The sequence below is a fragment of the Condylostylus longicornis genome, unplaced genomic scaffold (assembly GCF_029603195.1).
Source record: "Condylostylus longicornis isolate FDR11 unplaced genomic scaffold, ASM2960319v2 ptg000083l, whole genome shotgun sequence".
Lineage (NCBI taxonomy): Eukaryota > Metazoa > Arthropoda > Insecta > Diptera > Dolichopodidae > Condylostylus > Condylostylus longicornis.
Genome location: NW_026578051.1, coordinates 2,131,769 through 2,151,591, shown reverse-complemented (window position 1 = coordinate 2,151,591; position 19,823 = coordinate 2,131,769). Strand labels below are relative to the sequence as shown.

Here is a 19,823-nt window from a genome sequence, read left to right as displayed (position 1 = left end):
TTTACAAGTTGGCATATATTTTTTTTTTTTTAATGAAATTTTTTAAATTTTCATTTTTTATATATTATATAATTTGAGATATTTCAAAAATTGGTACTAAACGTTATACTTATATAAAATATGCAAACAATCATGTAATACAATATAACAAATAAATTATTTAATATTTTATTATTTTTATAATTATTCATTTCATTATTTTTTGTATTACTGATTTGTCAAATTATTACATCATCACTTAAATTATCATCATCGTCGTTATGTGAATAACGACCATTAAATAAACCACCATTTGTACCATAATTATTATTATTATTATTAATATTTAAATTATAAAATTTATTATTAAAATAATTACTTAAATTAGTACTATTTAGAATATTATTATTATTATTATTATTATTATTATTAATATTTTTATTATCATTATTATTAAATATTTTATTTTCATTATTTATAAGTGTAGCATCTTGTACAGTCAAAAAATAATATTCTCCTTCATCATCAATAGTAACGAATTTTGTAAATGTTGAATTTGCATAAAATTTTTCAGCTCTACCACCAGCATATTTTATACATGATAATAGCTCTGGTTTATCAGATGGTCCTTTTTTATTTGACCAAACATTTTGATTTTGTAATGAATGCGATTGTTGTTGTTGTTGTTGTAGTTGATTAAATTGCTGTTGTTGATTTCTGACATCTAATAGAGCATTATTTAATTGACTTGTATTAGGATATATTGGAACAATTGAACGATTAATTGTACTTAAACGATTTGGACTATTACTAGCTGATGTTGTTGAATTAAAACGTGAACTATGACGACGTCTTTTACCATCTAATGGATTATTTAATACATATGTTATATCCCAAAAGCATAATTGTTCTGAACTACTTGCTAATACAATTGGTAAATTATCATTTTGCCATGGTGAAAATTTTAAATCATATATTTGTTGTTTATGTGAATCTAATTTTTGTAATATAATTAATTGATCACCCGAATATCTATAAACCTGTAATAATATTATTAAGAAAAAAAAACTAGATTAGTATTACTTATTCTAAATTTTATAAACTAAAATTTTTATCAAATATATCTTGTATTAAACTTAAATAAAATTAAGATTTACATAATTTATAAATTACAATTGCAGTCATTTACCTCTATTTGGCCGGATTTTAAACCAACAGCACATAAATTTGTATCTCTTGATACAGCTATACATGTAATCTCTTCTGTAGTACTTCGTTGAAATGTTGACACATTAATGTCTAAAAGTTGATTTGATTCTTCCAAATTTATTCTGTAGGTCTACAGGAAACAAAATAGTTATTAGTAATTAATATAATTAGAAAAAAATATGATTTTATTAATTTATTTTATATTTATAAATTATTTAAATGATTGAACATTTAAAACAAATTAGAATCACGTGCGAATATTTTAATTGAGTGCTCTGTTTTTTTGTTTTTAAGGTTATTTATGAACATTTTTATGTATGTATTAATGAATTTAAAAAAAAAAAATAATTCTGAGATTTAAATAAAAATGAGATTTTTAAACTATTTCAAAAATTGTTAAGATAAAAAACAAACTAAAAAATTCTTTAATAAGAATTATGGTACACATTTTTATGTACATATATCAGTATTTTTTATTTATTTCTGTTTTTTTTTATTTATTAAATATTTGATTATCAAAGAGTGAAGACATAAAACGATGACTATTACTTTAAAAATTCTAACTATTTACAATGATTTTACAAAAATTGAAAAATTAAACTGATATTTTTAAAATAAACACCTATTATTTTTATATATTTACAATTATTGTTGTTAATTTTTGTTATTTTAAATTGAAATAATTCAATTAAACTAAAATCTAGAACATTATAGGAATTGTAATCATTTATATTCTATATTTTAAATCTCTTCTTCGTAATAATTAAAAATTATAAAAAATCTTTTTTCATAAACGTATTCTGAAAGTAAATATAAAAATTAAATTTAATTTCATTTTAGTAACTTTAGGAAATTAGCTGTTCTACATTGGTTTATTACTATATCTATAACATTTATACTAAAGAGATCTCGGATTATTTAATTCATCCCTATCAATTCAAAAAAAATAGATTTACAAGTTAAATGATATAATATAATGTATGTACGAGTATGTATAACAATAATATATATTTGAAGAATTAATAAAATAGAATTTAAATGTAAACATAAAATGAAATTATTGCAGTTCTATACTTCTAAAAGAACTGCTTAATAGTTTAAGCAACTCCAATTAAACATGTACACAGCAAATCTAAATTAGAATTGAGTTTTCAGAAGAACCTTTTATAAGTTTACATTTACACTTTTTTGAAACTATAAATTTTTTTTTCTATTTTATAAAAATTTAAATATTTACCTAAATGCAAATTTATTTTATATAATTATGACTATTCCATTAATTCAATTTCATTTGATAAATTAATTACATATATAGTAAATTAGAAAAAAAAATGCATTTAAATAGACGGATTCATTTATATTTTTAATTAACAAAAATTAAATTCTAAGACTATATAAAAATTATTTATATTAAACTTTTCTAGCTTAAAAATCTAAAAACAATTAAAACCAAATTAATTAAAAAATTAAAAAGGGAGAAAAATTAATTAATTGTTATTTAATTATTATTATTAAATGTAGAAAAAATAGCAAATATGAATGACTGAGAGAAGACTAATATTATGGTTTGAAATTAAATTAGTATTGTTCCAGATCTTTTTTCTTCGTTTAAATTTGTTTTTTTTTTTGTAAATGAATCAAAAATGCTTATGAATATTTGCGTTATGTTATTAAACAATAAAAAATTAAATAAAACATTAAAACATTTATAATAAGTTGTGTGCTTTACATAAATATTTCGTTGATTAAAAATGATTAACAATTCAAAAAACAATTTTTATAATTTTCTATTTAAAATTTGGTTTACCTTATTTCATATTTTTTTTGGGACATTAACGTCCTCAATCATCATTTAAAATGTTCTTAAATTCATAAAAAAAAATTATTCTTTTGATTACAAATTGAATTTTTTCTTATGTTTAATTTTTATTTTTATCAAAATAACGAAATTCAATTTCATATTTGTTTTCTCTACAAAATGAAAGAAATATAATAATATTCTTTTTTTAATTAACAATGTCTTCTATATTTAATAAACTTATTTAATAATTAAAAAAAAAAAAAAAACATTAATATTTATTTAATTGAAAAACATTGTAGCAATTATTTTGTTAAATTTTTCAATTAGAATTTGCACCCAATTTTTGAATTTTTCTATTTTTTTCTATCTATCATTTTTTTTTTTTCATAAAATTTTGAAAAATTTTACGTAATTTTTAACAAATAAAGTTTATTTCCTAAAAAAAAAACTTACAAAAATATCTGATTTTATTGTTCCAATAACAAATGTTCCATCTTTATAATCAGCACCACCCAATAATGGTCCATTTGGATTATCATAAAATTTCTCAAATATGTCAGTATCACGATATAGTATTTCACAGTTTTTAGCACAATTTACTACCTAAAATGCAAAATTATATACATATGTATAAAAATATAAAATTGAATAAGTAAATTATAAATTTTTAAAAAGTAATTTATGAATTAAACTTACATAGAAATAGCAATTCTCATCAATTAATATTAAAAATTGATCATTAAAAGCAATAAATGAATTTACAACACTAATATTTTTATCAAAAACTTGCTTTGTATTTATAAAAACTATCAAACATTTTGTTATTTGTGATGACGATGCAACCAATAAATTTTTATTAAATAATTTTAAATATGTTATTGGTTTCTCTTTAATAATACCATGAAATAATTCTTCTTCTTCTAAATCTGATTCATCTGAGAATGAACCATAACGTAATGTACTACTGCTACTTCCGCTACTAAAATTATCATTTGATCCAGTTAAATAATAAATTTTTCCACATTCACAACCATAGAAACATAAATTATCTAATGATGTTATGGCAGTTATCTTACAGTTTATATCTTTCGGTACAAATAATGACCAATTTTTATTTTCTGTTGTCATTCGATGTATCTATTTTAATGAAAATATAAAAAGAGGAAAAAAAATATTTATTAAAAAATATTATTTATTTATTTTAAAAAATAATATTAGCAAAAAAAAAAAAACATACCCGATTTTTTGAATCAACAGCAACTAATGATGATGAATTTTCCCGAAAATTAACATCAAACATTTTTTCACCTAATAACCAAGCATTTGGTTCAAATTGTGGATTTGATGTTTTTTCTTTACCTAATGTACCAATACTATTAGACCATGTTATTGATTCATTACCACTCATTTTTAAACCAAATATATTTAATACACTATATTTTTCTGAACCGGATACAATAATATATTTATAAATTGGATCATCTAATGTATAAATATCAACGCATACAATTGATTCGCTTATACTGTTACGTAACATTTCAGATTTTTCGATAACATCAAATACAATAATACCTTGTTTTGTACCAATTATTAAATAACGATTATCATCTGATAAACAGCTACATGTTATAGCTGAACGTCGATCTTGTGTTTCGTATAAAACTTGTAAATCACCTTTTAAAAATTCAAAATTTGTTTTTGGAAAATTTGCTTGTAATATTTTCATACCAAAAACAAAAATTACTGATTCAACATTTGTTTTAAAATAATGAACACGTATTGGAGCATCTGTATCTTGTGGCCATTCAAATGAAAAACAACTTTTTGAACTATCCAATAATTTATAGATTTTAAGACTACCAGTATTATTCAATAATATATAATATTCATCAAATAATTTTACTAAAAATCGTATATTTAAAATACGTGAATGTAATGTTGGAATTCGTTCAGCTTCAAAGCAATATTGATTTTCAGACCATTTATATATACATATATCGCCATTATTAAATACTAAATGTAAATAAATATCTCTTTCATCAGAATAATTATCCAAATGGAAATTTTGAACTTTAATCTTTTGTCCATCAATATTTTTTGTGATCACCTAAAATAAAATTAAATATATTTGAATTAATTTATCAGAATTTTAAAAAAATAAATTAATTTTATTTTTTATTTTTACATACTTGAACGCATTCTTTCTTCCTCATTCTTTCAATATTAAAATCAATATGATTAACAACAGATCTACTGCTATGTTTACGTTCTAGTGATCTTCTACGTTCATCTACAATCGACCAAATTCTTACTTCACCTTCCCGATCAAGTGAAATTATGAAATTTTTTGCAAACATTTCCATTTCAATAATTTCACTTCGATGTCCTTCAAATTTTGTTGGTTCAATACTATATCCTAATGAAAGATCAGCCAATAACATAATATTATTATCGAGAGCAATTAAACATGTATCTGGTTCAATTAATTTTAAATGCTTTGGCTTATATGGTAATGAGATCATTTGACGCCTTCGATGAAAATGTCCACTAGAATTGATTTCGGTTGGTCTTTTAATATTTTTTAAACTATTCGTTGGATTTAGTATATTTGGATATTCATATCTATTTTTTGTTTTATTTGTTATTAATGATTAATTTTGATATATTCCAACAATTTTATGTATGAAAGATGATTTTTTTTTTTTGATATTTTAATATAAAATACATAAAATTACAACATGATAATGATTATGATAATAATGATGAGTTTTAATGATGAGTATTATGTGATATATGAACGGATGGATGCAGGGAAAAAAATGCAAGATGATTATATAAAATTTTTAAGCACCAATCATAAATATGAGTTGATTAAGGGAAGAAAAATAGAAAAAAAAACATAGAAAAAAATATATATTTCAATTTTAATATTATATTTAACATAATTAAGCACAAAATATAAGCAATATTTTAAACAAAACAAAAAACAAAACATACTCAAACAATAACATAAAATAATTATATACGCTCTTCTTAAAGCCATTATATTAAAATTGATTTTGAAATTCTTACCCATCAATAAAAAATATTTTATCTGGAAATTGTTGAACTTGTTTATATGCTTCCTCATGTAATATACCATTACCCATTAATGCATATTGTAATAAATATGTATCACTTGAACGAAATATCATTTCTTCAATATTTGGTAAAAATTCTAATAGGCTATCAACCAATTGCTCCCTGTATTTATCACCACCAGTTATTTCAGATCGATAATATTTTAAATCACCAATTGTATTTGGTAATCCAGATGCACGTAATTTTTGACCCAAGAAACCAAAATCTAAATATAATTTTGGAAAATATTCAATCATATTTGCCTCACGTAAATGATAACCAATAAAATAATGAAAATAATCATCATTCGGTAATTCAACTAAATCATATTCATAACGATGATTTAATGCATTTGAAATCCTAAAATTATATAAATACAAAATAAATAATATTATTTAATTTTTATATTAAAATCATATTTTTAAATAAATAATTAATTTACCTGTAATTTTCTACTAAATTTCTATGCAATTCAATACGATTATCACAAATTGTACTGGTTTTTAAATATGAATGATATAAAAAGTGTATTACACATGCCATTGAACCATCACTTAATTGAGCCTTTGTAATTAATGAAAATTTATCAAATTTAAATATAATATTTTTAGCTTCAAGATCATTTTTTTTCCAAAGTGCAGCTAATACCTAAAATTAAATTTATATAAAATTAATGATTTATTACAAATTGATAATAAATTATAAAATTTTTACCTTAACTGGTATTTTAACAGAATGATGAAATATTGTTAATGTTTTAAATAAATTCATTTCATCATTATTTAATACATTTAATGATAATTGTATTGTACTAGCAATTTTATCATCAATTTTAAATTTCTCTAAATTTCTAATCCATGGTGACCATTCATCACTTATTTGCTGTTTTAAATTTTTTGCAATCATATTTAATAAAAATGGATGACCTTTACTATAATCATATAAATCCGTTGAATTATCAGGAAAAAATTTTTTTGATTTCATTAAAATTTTTTCAAACATATTTAAATATTCAAATTTTGTTAAACCATCTTGTATATGTATTACTTTATTTAATGATGTTGGCATATAATCTTTTAATTTTTTATTACGTGTTGTTATTAAAATTTTACATCTTAAATCAAATGTTTCTAATGTTTTACGATTTTGTACATCAGCTAATATTAATAAACAATTTTTATATTCTGTTTGTCTTAATATTGCACGTAATTCTTGTTGTAATTCCAATATTTTATTATCGATACCTTCATAATCACCAGATTTTTTACGAAAATTACATTCACCTAATAATATTTTTAATTGTTGTAATTTTTCTAAATCTCTTTCACGACTATTACAATTATGTACATCAATCCAATATACTTTGAAACCAAATTTTTTCATTGTTGCAAAATCACAACATGCATCTAATGCTAACCATTTTTTACCAAAACCTAATTCACCATAAATTGTTAAATAATTTTTAGGTTTTAATTCTCTTAAATGATTTCGTATAGTGCAATACTGTAAAAGAAAAAGGAAAAAAAATTATTATAATTTTATTTTTATTAAATGTAAATACAAATTATCTCTTAAAACTACAATTTTCAAACAACTTTTTTACCAAAACAATGATAATGTCAAAAATTAGAATTGAATTTCCTAACTTTCTAAATTGAAAAATTTAAACTAGCAATGTCATATCACATAATCCAGGTTGCAAACCGAATATTTTTATCATACGATACAAGTTGTAAAGTTTACACTTTGTAGAAGCAAAAATATATTTAATAGCACAAATAAATTTTTGGAGCTTGTGCATTTGGTTTGAATTAACAAAAAAGTTACTCTTCTACAAAAAATTTTAAAGAATAAAATTGTCAAAAAGAAATTATGTGACATTAATAAATTGATGACGCCCAATAAGAGTTTATAATTATAATCCAAAATGCAAAATCTAAGCAATGCATTATTTTTACAAAAAAGCAAAACTGTTTTATAAGCAAGTACTTCATATTATGTGCAAACTTTGCAATTACATTCGCAAAACGGATGTTACGGACTAATGTTGTTGGATAGAAAAACAAATATACTACAAAGTATATAACCATAGATAAATGATTTTTTTAGTTACTTTAAACGCAAACGCAGCAATATTTAATTTTTACTTGACTTACTATATTTTTAAAATAAACCATACAATATTATAATTTTGTTCCGAATTGTCTTTTTGCACACAATTAAATTTTTAAAAAAAAAATTTCTTTGTTCAATTTTAAATATCAATTTATTTTAAATATCAAATAATTTCTGATTCGATTGAAAATTCTTTTTACTTTTTTTTTTTTTTAATAATCACCAGATTTCTGCCAGTTTAACGTTCAATAAAACAATAATTATTGTTTTTTTATTGTTCTAATAAAAAAATGCGCATTATTTAAATTTTAGTTTGTAATAAATTTTTAATTATTTCGTAACCGCAACGCAAGCAAGCCTGTGATACAAATTGATCTACTTAAATGTTATCGTAATTTTCTTATCTTTTTTTTTTGTTTGTTTTGTTTTAATTAATTGTAACCATTCTATGTGAGTGTGTTCATTTTTTGTTTAAAATTATTAAAAATTACACGCAAATCAAGGTCACCATTGTCCTGTTTTATAAGTACATACTTATGTACATTATTCTATTTTAAGAAGAATATCATGTAATATTTTTTTTTTTTATAATATCACAAATTTTATATTACATACTGTTATACAAAAGAAAAAATTAGAACAATATCTATAAAATTTAAATTTATTTATAGACATATGTATATGTAGTATGTGCATATGTATATGCATATATATAGCGTATTATAACATGATGTAAAACAATATATAAGTATGTAATTTTTATTTAAATTTATTTAATAAATAAAAAAACGCGTCATTAATTGTGATATACTCGTAGTGTAGTGATCATATAGAATAAAAAATAACTATTAATTTAATACACAATGTGACATACAAGTTTTTTTTTATAAAATTTATTTACTTCTATATATTGAAATTCTGTCAACCCAAAAATTTTAAAATGAAATTGATGCCATTATTCATTAATTTTCTTTAAATCAGATTTTCTTTTTGTTTATTTTGATATTTATTTTAAGTGGATATAAGTATGTATATACATTTTTTCTTGTTAATTTTTAGAAATAACCTTGCTAATATCTAATTCATTATATAATATTTTATGACCTTAAATAAATAGCATTTTAAATTTGAACTTAAGAAAACAGATTTGAACTAATTTTCACTTTAAATAGCATGTCAATTATGTTTTATTGCATAAGTATTCCTTATATCTTATAAATAAAATTAGCCTTACATCCAAATATTTGAAAAAAAAAAAAATTATTTTCAATGACAGCACAATTGTCTCATATATTTATAAGTGAAATTACGATTTTATTATATTATTATTTATACCGTACCGTAATACGAGATATATATCAATAATTGATAATTCATTTCTCGAAATAAATGACTAAGAAATCTAATCTTAAAAATTAAAAATACTCGTCGTCTTATTAATGAATCATTTTCTTTAAATTATAATAATAAATTAATAAAATAATGTTTGTAAAGAATATTTTTTTAAATTTTAACAAGCGCGATATGCAAGTAAATTTAATAACAATGCAATTACTAAACAAAATTTTCATTCATACAATTTTTAAAATAAATACCCAGTAATTATTGTATATATATATATATATCCTTTAAAATTTTAATCAATTGTAATTAATTTAATTAATTTGTAATAAAATTTCACATGAAAATAACTATATTTGTGCAAAATAAATTATGCAAATATTTTATAAAATAATTTAAATTTTAATAATTTACTTTATTGCTATTTAAAATTGGGGTATTAATATAAATCGAATTCAGACAGTAAATACAAAAAAAAAATAAAATAAATGTAAATAACCCTACATATAATTTTTTAATGAATACTGCTGTATAAATTCGATATTCACTTAATTGAATTTAAAAATCAGGACAAAAAATTAAATAAATTCAGTTAGTAAATTAATTATATACATTAAAAAATTTCATTTTACTGAAAATCACCCTTGCTTTAATATCTGCCTTCTTTACTTTTAAATTTATTTTTCACGTATATTTTTAATTAAATTTAATTTGCATTTCTTTACTAAATTAATTTATATTTTATATACTATAAATATTTACAATATTTAATTTATATTTATATATTATAAATAATGTATACTTACATATTTTAAACGTCGAACATTAAAATCATAATGTTTTGGAAATGTTGTACGTAATTCATATACAGCTGATAAATATTGTAAATGATCTTTATTTTCAATTATTTTATATGCATTTAATACTTTTTTAGTTAACCATGAATAATCTTTTTTTAATATATCTAAAAATCTTCTTATAATATCATCTCTTTTATCAATAACTATTGTAAACATTAATAATGTTTGTCGTGATTCAAATTCCTGATATGAAATTGATTCTAATTCTTGTATTGACCACAATTGACTATCCTAAAATATTAGAAATAGAAAAAAATTTTTTTAAAATTAATAAAATTTTATTATTACATTTATTTTAACAATACAATAATAAATTTAATTTATTTTTATTATTTTATTTTTTTTTTTTTTGAAATTTTTTTCTTGAATTTCATTTAAAAACTCACCTGTAATGTTTTTATTCTATTTAATTCTTCTTGTGTAAATATATCGCAATTTAATAGATGAAAATAAATATCGTTAAATGAAAAATCACGTAGAAAATCTTCTAAAAATATTGGTAAAATTTCCTTGTACGACAGCATGTCGCAATCACTGTTACTTCTACTATGATTATTAAAACTCATTTTGAATTTTAATTTATTTTTCTTTTGCAATTAATAAATGTATATATGTATGTTTGTATGAATTGATTGGATTATTCCAATCTCCGTATTTAATGTGAACTTTATTAAAAATTCAATTGAGAACTGAAAATATAAAAAAAAAAAAACAAATATAAAATAATTGAAAAAAAAAGGGAATAAATTAAAATTTATTTTATGTAAAATAATGTAAAAAAAAAAATTAAAATATATGAATATATAAATGACAAAAATTACCATTTATTTAATATTATTTTACGTATGTACTTACATAATGTAAATAGATAATTCTTAAAGGAATCAAAAATAAGGAACATGTCTTAATTTGATAAAGCAAAATTTGACTTTCTTTCCTTTCCTTTGTATCGACTCTTTAATAATGATTAAGATATTTTTATAACTGCAAGTGAATATCTAATCATTTTCTCCACAAAACACAAAAAAAAAAACAAAGAGAAATCAAAATCAAGAGAGAGAGAGAGAGTAATAACAAACTTCAATAATAAAATAAATTCAATTTTAAGGTGAGTAAAAATTGAGTATTTTATTGTATACCTTCCTAATATCAAATTTATATTATTATAAAGGAAGAAGATAAGAAAAAAAAATCAAATTTTAAAAATTTTAACAATATTAATAATATTATATTTGTATTTGATGTATTTTGTAAGATTATTATGGGAAATTATATTGAAGAATAAGAGAGTAAAAAATAATGTATGGTAAATAAAAATTTTACGATTTGTGATTGAGATTTAGGAGAGTAAATAAAATTTCACTTTGTTTACATATTTAATATGAAAAAAAAAATTTTTTTTTTCACCTACAAAATATTCCGTATATGACCGTATCAAAACAAAAACAAACAAGATTGAATTTGAAAATTCATTGATAAGCAAATTTTAACGTACATACAAAAAGCTTATAAATTTTCAAAATTTAAATCTTAAAAATATTAGGTTTATAGTTATATAGGGTAGATTTAAAAAAAAAAAAAAAAAACAATTTTATTTTTCCGAAAAAATTTTCTCACTTATTTATTTTATGATCATTAAAATTATGATTTATTATTTTAGCATTAACACACATAGACATGCGCCTGTAATTTTTAATGGAAATTAAATTGTTAACAAGTTACAACATGGCAACAGTAACTTAACAAGTTCTCTTAACATTTCAATTAATATTTCAATCCGGATTGTAAGACGTATATAAATGTCTACGTAATATAATGTTATAGCAGAATTTAATGGCTAAAAGAATCCGAATGAATTTGGTGAATTTAGCAAATTCATTCCAGAATTTGGTGAATTTAGCAAATTTATTCGGATTCTCTTAGCCATTAGCAAATTTTAGAATGATTGTCATAAGAAAACATATTTATTGTAACAGTGACATAATTCAAAAAATACAATTTCTTTAGTAACTTATCCAAGAAATAAGTACTCAAAAATTGTTATTCAAAATATAATAAAATAATTATCGAAATAAAATATTTTTCGAAATTCGAATTCTATGAACATGTATAACCTACCCCTTTATACTTAATCTACTTAATCATACTTATAAGTATATTGTTCTTTATACTTAATCTACTTATAGTAACTGTATACAGAGAATTTATTATTAAATTGTAAAATTTTATATATGTATATAAATATTAAAATAACGGTATATTAATAAATTTGTTGATGATTGGTCATTTAATGATAAGAGGTAAAACAAAGATAATGACAAATAGAAAAAAAAAAACCATTGTATTATTAAAATTTTTTATTTTGTTGTGGTTTTAATTTTGTGTTTCTTGCGACACTAACTATATAGATAAAGGGGATTCTTTTTGTTTATATTCGACAAAGAATATTGCGATAATAACGAAATTAATATTCCTAAAAAACGGAAATCACCTGATTAACACTTTAACACTTTGCAAAAATATAAAACTACTTAGATACATATATATACACATAAGATAAAATAGAAAATTTAAAAAATAAATTAAGTCGCAATGACAAAATGGAAGTGATTGCCTTTATTAATAAAATTTTGATCATTTGAATTAAATATCAAAAATTCATAAATTTAAAACTCATTTTTTATTTTTATATGAATTAATTTTTGAATTTCTTTGTTTTAATTTTTAAATAAATAATTTGATTTTATATTGAAAACCTTTATTTTACTTATTTTCGCCCTAGTATATGCAATTTTTTTTATTTTATTGTATATTAGGTTTCACGTTCCTTAAAATGGCTTTCATGTTCCTTAAAATGCCTAAAATAATTTTCACGGTAGAATTGTTTACTCTCTCAAATTAATTTATTCAAAATTAATTATTTGTAATTAAAAATCTACTCTTTTACAATTATTCTCTTATAATTTAATAATTTTGTTTTTTTTAACTTACATAACTTAAGTGTTGTATTTGTTTTACTGCTATAACGTCACTATTAAAACTAATCTTAAAATAATTTATGAGTTATGATGAAAACTGTGAATTTTTTATATTACTACATATTTGTACATATGTACAAATGTATATATATATATTAAATAATTTGCATTTAGATATACATACATACGTATTTATGTGTTCGAAATTAATTTTTACTTATTTTTATTTTTATTTTTCAATAACAAACAGAATACAGTAGCACATTGCTGAGAGAGATCTTAATTCTAAAACAAAAAAAAACAAGCAAAACAATAAGAATCAACAAGTAGCATAAAATACATATATGAATGTACATGTGTACATAGAAAATCGATACTCGATATTAGGTATATTTAATTCAAATCCTAATTATTTTCCTGTATAAACGTGAAAATTTTATTCGTTTTTGTCTTTTTGCAATTGCGATTATTTTATAAGTACGGGTATAAAATATTATGTATACATTATGTATGTACATATGAATAATATACAATTATAAAGGTACCTTTGTATGTGCATACGAGTATATGTAATTTCAAGCTTTTAACTTTAATTCATTTTCCAATTGCATCATATTTTAATTTTAATAATAAAACAAAAAAAAAAAACATTGCATATCGCATGTAACTGGTACAAAAAAAAAAGTCGTGAGTACCAACATCAATTTTCTTTACCAATTTTTAACATCACATTCGTTGATTCCTTTAAATCATATTAAACAAAAATCAAGTTAAAACATGTCCTAAGCATGTCCTGAAAAAAATTCCCACATTTCGTTTTCTTTTTTTTTTTTTGTATTTGTAAATATCCCTTTTTTTTCTCCCATACATGTTATGTTTGTTATACTATACATTTAATTTGAGAGCATTTAATTTGAGAGAAAACACCTGATGCATTTTTTATGTTTTCAATACTTGCACCAAATATGTTCATAATATATGTATGCACATATATACATTTGCTTATAAATATTTATTATATCTTTGTTTATACATATTAATGTATGTATATGCATATATAATATGGTCATGTTCTGCCCTGTATCCCAATAAAATAACATAAATCTGTTTTGAATTTTATACATACATACGTCATACAACATTATCGAATACAGTATAATCCGATTTTAAGAAACCATCATAAGAAAAAAAAATTAAGCACACACTTTTCATGAGCTTTACATCATTTTACATTCATTTCAATATATTTTTCCAAAATTTAAAAATAGAACCCCCCCTTGTAAGAAAGAAAATGTTTTAAACGCGTTAACTCCGGATGTCAAAAATGTTAACATGCCACGGAAATTTAGCTTCGTATAAGTTTTAACAAAAGCCGAATTAAAGTACAATGAAATGAAAATTCTTATTCAGTTGAAATTTGTATGAATTGCTAAAAACATCCCGCTTCTAAAAAATATAATAAGTGACAAAGTTATACATATTTCTTTTAAATTTGTTATACTGTATAATAATAAGAAAATAAAATCAAAAACTTCAATTTATCTCAATTAAAAAGCACGAATATAATAAAATATACACTTCCATGCATACATACATACATACACACATATAAATACGTACGTATCTCGAATTTATAAAGATCCCGCTAAAAGGACGTGTGGTGTATTATTCTTTTTATATTTATGTTGTTGACGTTATTGTATGCATACAAATTTTATGTTTTTATGTATGCATGAATGTATGTTGGCATGTATAAAAGAGAAAAGAAATCGTACCTACACCGTTTTCTATAACTGATAACATTTTTTTTTAACCCTTTAATTAAAATTAATAAATCCATACACATATATACATATGTAAGTATGTATGTACATACATAATATGTATATGTACTTGAAAATATTATGTTGTGATGAAAACAACATAAAAAAAAAAATTAAAAACATCGCTCGATTTTAGTTGAACGACGATAAAACATGTTTTGACACGCTCTTTACCATATTATATAGCATATAATATGAAAAGAAAATTAAAATTAATAAGAATGGTTTAAGAATATTAATTCTAAGTTTATAATGGTTAATTCAAGTTTTCTCATACATACTTATATGTATGTACAAACATATTTTTTTCAGAATATTTAATTTATAGTGTAAATTGTTCACCGTGTAAACACTACATAATTCCAATTGTAATTCAAAATGATAATTTATTTTTACCAATATTAAAATGACAATACTAATGTCATGTGTCATAATTATTTACTAATTTTACATATTACAATTATATTAATTTCATTTAATCATTACAATTTTGGAAATGAAAAAATTTAACAATTTCAAATGAATTTCTTAAAAGTTAACATTAATAATATTGAATTTAGATTGAATTAAAGTGGAATATTAATTTTCAAATTAAAATCACTTTTTGCATGCAAATTAGTTTTTTTTTTTTCAATTTTGCTATTGTTAAAGGAAATTTTTCTTAAGAATTGTATTTTAAATTCTGAATACCCCTACTTATAACATTATAAAATATCTCTTTTGATGACTACCAATTTTTCTCTTTTACAATTTAATTGAGTCTTAAAATGTATTTTTATAGTTGCAAAATGATTGCAAATGAATGAAAGACAATTTAAGAGTTTTTCTTACTTTGCTGTTACAACAGTTAAGTTTTAAGTTTTTCATTTTTATTAAAAGAAGATTATCACCGAATACATATAAACATCTACTTAGCAAGTTTTCGAAACAAGTTGCGTTAACTAAAATTAAATGAAAATCAATTAAACATATGACAATTGCAACTATAAAATAAATTGTTACCGTCATTTGACGCGGTGGATGACGATCATTTTGAATAAGCCGAAAGCATCCGAATTGTATAAATTATTAATTTCAAAAGACAAACACAAAAATTTAATTAAAACCCATATTTTTAAAAATTTTTAATTCTGCACTATGTACAAAAAAATAATTAAAACCAAGAAATTAGTTTAGTTTAAATAATATTAAATATAAACATATTCAAATTATCTATAATAAACATGTTTGTATATACACATTTACGTACACATACAACCTTGATATAATCGACACTCTGATACTCGAATTCAAATAATATAACTTAATTAATAAATCGATTGAGAAGAATGATATCTAGAGACTAGTGGACATTCAATGAATCAATGATTCAAAATTTATTGTTCATTGATTGATGATAATAATAATATAGAACATTCATATATACATGCAATATGAAATGAAATAATATAATAAGACATATTGGCAAATTACTTTTAAATTGTGAATGGGCAATTTAATATATAAAAGAGCAACATACATTATTTAATGTTAAATTTCATGCTCCTTTTATAGCAGTATAAATCAAGGAATTTTATCAAGGAATATTTCCACAACACTGTGTGTTGTATGATTTACTGTCCATTTTTAATTAATAATTATTATCACGTATTTTTTGAATTGTTTTTTTAGAATGAAAATACTCGTATCCTAGAATTAAGTAGGACAGTCAATTGATTTTTGTCTTCTTTTTTATTTAATTTCTATTTTTTTTTTATTTTTGCTTTTTTTCATAATAATTATTATAAAATAAATTTTATTGTTATATTTTGATGAACTTGAAATACACCACAGTATCAGCAAAATCGATCAAATTATAAAAAAAAAAACGTTTATGATGAATTTATCTGCAATCTTTTTTTTTATGTTTGCGTTCCCGTAAATATAGAAAGACTTAAAATTTATACATAATTTATATCAGTAGAAGATTGTGTCATGTGCTGTTCATTTTTCTTTTTTGATTCTATTTTAAAGTGTGTTGTACTATAAAATAGAACTTGAATATTGGAAGGAAGTTGAAAACTTTTATTTAATTTATAAATTGTTTACAATTCGTTTTTGTTGTTTTTTTTCTTTTGTGGTTTTTTTAATTATATTTTGATTCAATTTAGCCTAAGTGCTTATATACGCGTTATTGTATACGATATGTAACAGAATTAAAATAAAAAATACGTTCTATTTTCGATAAAGAAATTATTCAGAATTTTTTTTTTTTCTTTATATTTTAATTTTGTACTTATAACAATCCTGTGATTTCGAGGGAAAACTTGCTAAATCGAATTTTGAGTAAATTAAATTTAGAAATTTTGAATTCCAATTTAAAAGAAATTGTAGCTTTTGTCATATTAATTTATGTAGACATTTCGAATTTTAAAATTAAATTTAAAAACCGCAAAATTAGACTTGGGTATAAGGTTTACTTGCTACCACAAATTTAATTTGTCACAAATATTTATTTAAATATGTACCCATAGACTGTCTGCAATTAATTCGTATAGTCAATGAAAAGTAGTGTGATAGAACAAGTCCGAAACTACAAAAAATAATACGTACTTGATTCAAGTGAGTTTATTAGTATTTATTACATTCCCCGAGTTAGCTTATTGTACACCCATCCAATTAAATATCATTTATATAAACTGATTAAATTGAATTTCCTTTTTAGATTTTAATTTTGTGGGAACAGTGATGAAACTGCCGTCACGATGAAACTGACACTGGTTTTCCGGCGTCGCAATTGTTTTAGAGAAAGTTTCTAAAGTATTCGTGAACTACTATCCAATTCCGTTGAGAGTATTTTCAACTTTATACTTGGAACAGAAATACTGTATAGGAGGGAGCATAGGAGACTACATTAAGTCACAAATGGCCTCAGTGGTCACAGTGGCCCAGGGAGAAATGTCCTTTCACCACAATATGGTGAGAGGACATTTCTCCCAATCTGCAATCTACAATATCAAATCTTCATAGATTCATTCTATAAGACAACTACGGGAGCACCACTGAGACTCCTTCACTCTGTTATAATACACATACATACATCTACACATTTATGTATATGCAAAGCATATTCATATTTTTTATGACAACTAAACAGTTTTAACCTACATTTTATTATATAAAAAAAGCAATTACTTTAAGATTAAAATTCAAAATTTATTAATTTTACGAAAAAAGAAAAAATTATAATAAAACATTTGATAACGTAATAAGTGAATTATACTTGATTTATAAGTGGTTGAAACAAGTGTATAAAATAATAAAAGTAAAGTACTTGAGCTCAACAACGACCTGAACAATATATTAAAAAAAAAGAGCAACAAGAAGCAGAAACGATTAAAAATGAATCACAATGGACAGTTATCAAAAATAAATAAAAAATAAATAAAATTAATATTTCTTCAATGAATTAGAGTGCTTGAAATAATTTATTGATATTAAAGTTTATTCTGGTAAATTTTGTGCGACGTGATGTCTAGAATACTAGTGTAAGGTGAACAGATGTGACTAATGATATTCTATAATCAGCTTCATTTAAAATGAAGAAAAATTCAAAATTAAATTTGAACACAAGTCTAATATTATTGAATTTAGCTCCACCTATAAATGCGAGTAAATATTCCGCAAGTGGACTTGGTACAGGCTCTTTTTATTGCGAAACGTTATGAAAAACTCTCATAGTGCCATCCATTACTATGTTCAATTAAATTTTTCTCAGACGAAACTGCTCCTTCACTAGCAGGTACCTTGATATTTGACAGTAATAGAAAATTGGTAAACTTTGGATGCATGTAACTTATAAGTTACCTTATGTATTTGATAATATATTATAAAAAGCTAAAACCACAACTATACGAATTAAAATTTGTTATAATGTATGAAACATAAAAGCTCAATCAAATTTTTGATTTTCGGAGTAATAAACGAATAGGATATTAATTGACCATCTATAGCATTTATACATGTACATACATACATACGCACATATAAAGCAAATTGTGTAAAACTAAAAAAATATTTTTTGGAAGAACATTCTCTACTACTCTATCAATATTATGAATTCTGAACTAATTTACCGTATAAGAATGACATTAACTAAGCGCAATACAAACAACAAAGGCAAAATCACATACAGTAGCAAAGTAAAATGGCGCGAAACAATCAAATAAACATATTAAATAATAAACGTCATTTATTTTATTACATTTTCACTTTGGCTTTATTACAATTTTTTATTGCAATTATTTTACTTTTCTTTCTTTCATACATTATAAGTATTTCAACTAAAATGAATATTATTCATTTATATCCATACACACATATGTACATATAATTGTATGTAGGTACATGCTTATATTTATTATTTTTATGCGTTGAATTTACACGTAATAATGTAAACAATGCATTAATCTCAATCATCACTGATATTTTAAGTGTTCTGACAAGTTTATTTATTATATGTACATATGTATGTACATTTGTACATGAATGTAGTATATACTTTACCTACAAAAAAAAAAATTTTGAAAAATGTTTTTCTCCTTCTCGTTTTCAGGAA

General features: G+C 21.6%; 1 protein-coding gene across 3 annotated transcripts in view; it reads right to left on the bottom strand.

Annotated features, from left to right (window-relative positions):
* Nucleotides 1-19,823, bottom strand: part of LOC129613396 (uncharacterized) — a 93,240-nt gene continuing 73,417 nt past the window's right edge. The window contains exons 3-13 of one of the 3 annotated variants that reach the window (XM_055527435.1): nt 10,812-11,114; nt 10,372-10,656; nt 6,824-7,612; nt 6,552-6,757; nt 6,062-6,469; nt 5,179-5,611; nt 4,227-5,096; nt 3,682-4,126; nt 3,443-3,588; nt 1,169-1,318; nt 1-1,019 (exon numbers count right to left, since the gene is read on the bottom strand). In XM_055527435.1, the coding sequence (XP_055383410.1) occupies nt 219-1,019; nt 1,169-1,318; nt 3,443-3,588; nt 3,682-4,126; nt 4,227-5,096; nt 5,179-5,611; nt 6,062-6,469; nt 6,552-6,757; nt 6,824-7,612; nt 10,372-10,656; nt 10,812-10,991 (4,713 nt within the window). In that variant the 5' untranslated portion in view covers nt 10,992-11,114 and the 3' untranslated portion in view covers nt 1-218. Of the gene's footprint in view, nt 1,020-1,168; nt 1,319-3,442; nt 3,593-3,681; nt 4,127-4,226; nt 5,097-5,178; nt 5,612-6,061; nt 6,470-6,551; nt 6,758-6,823; nt 7,613-10,371; nt 10,657-10,811; nt 11,115-19,823 lie in introns of all 3 variants that reach the window. The other 2 variants (XM_055527434.1, XM_055527436.1) reach the window with 2 other exon arrangements.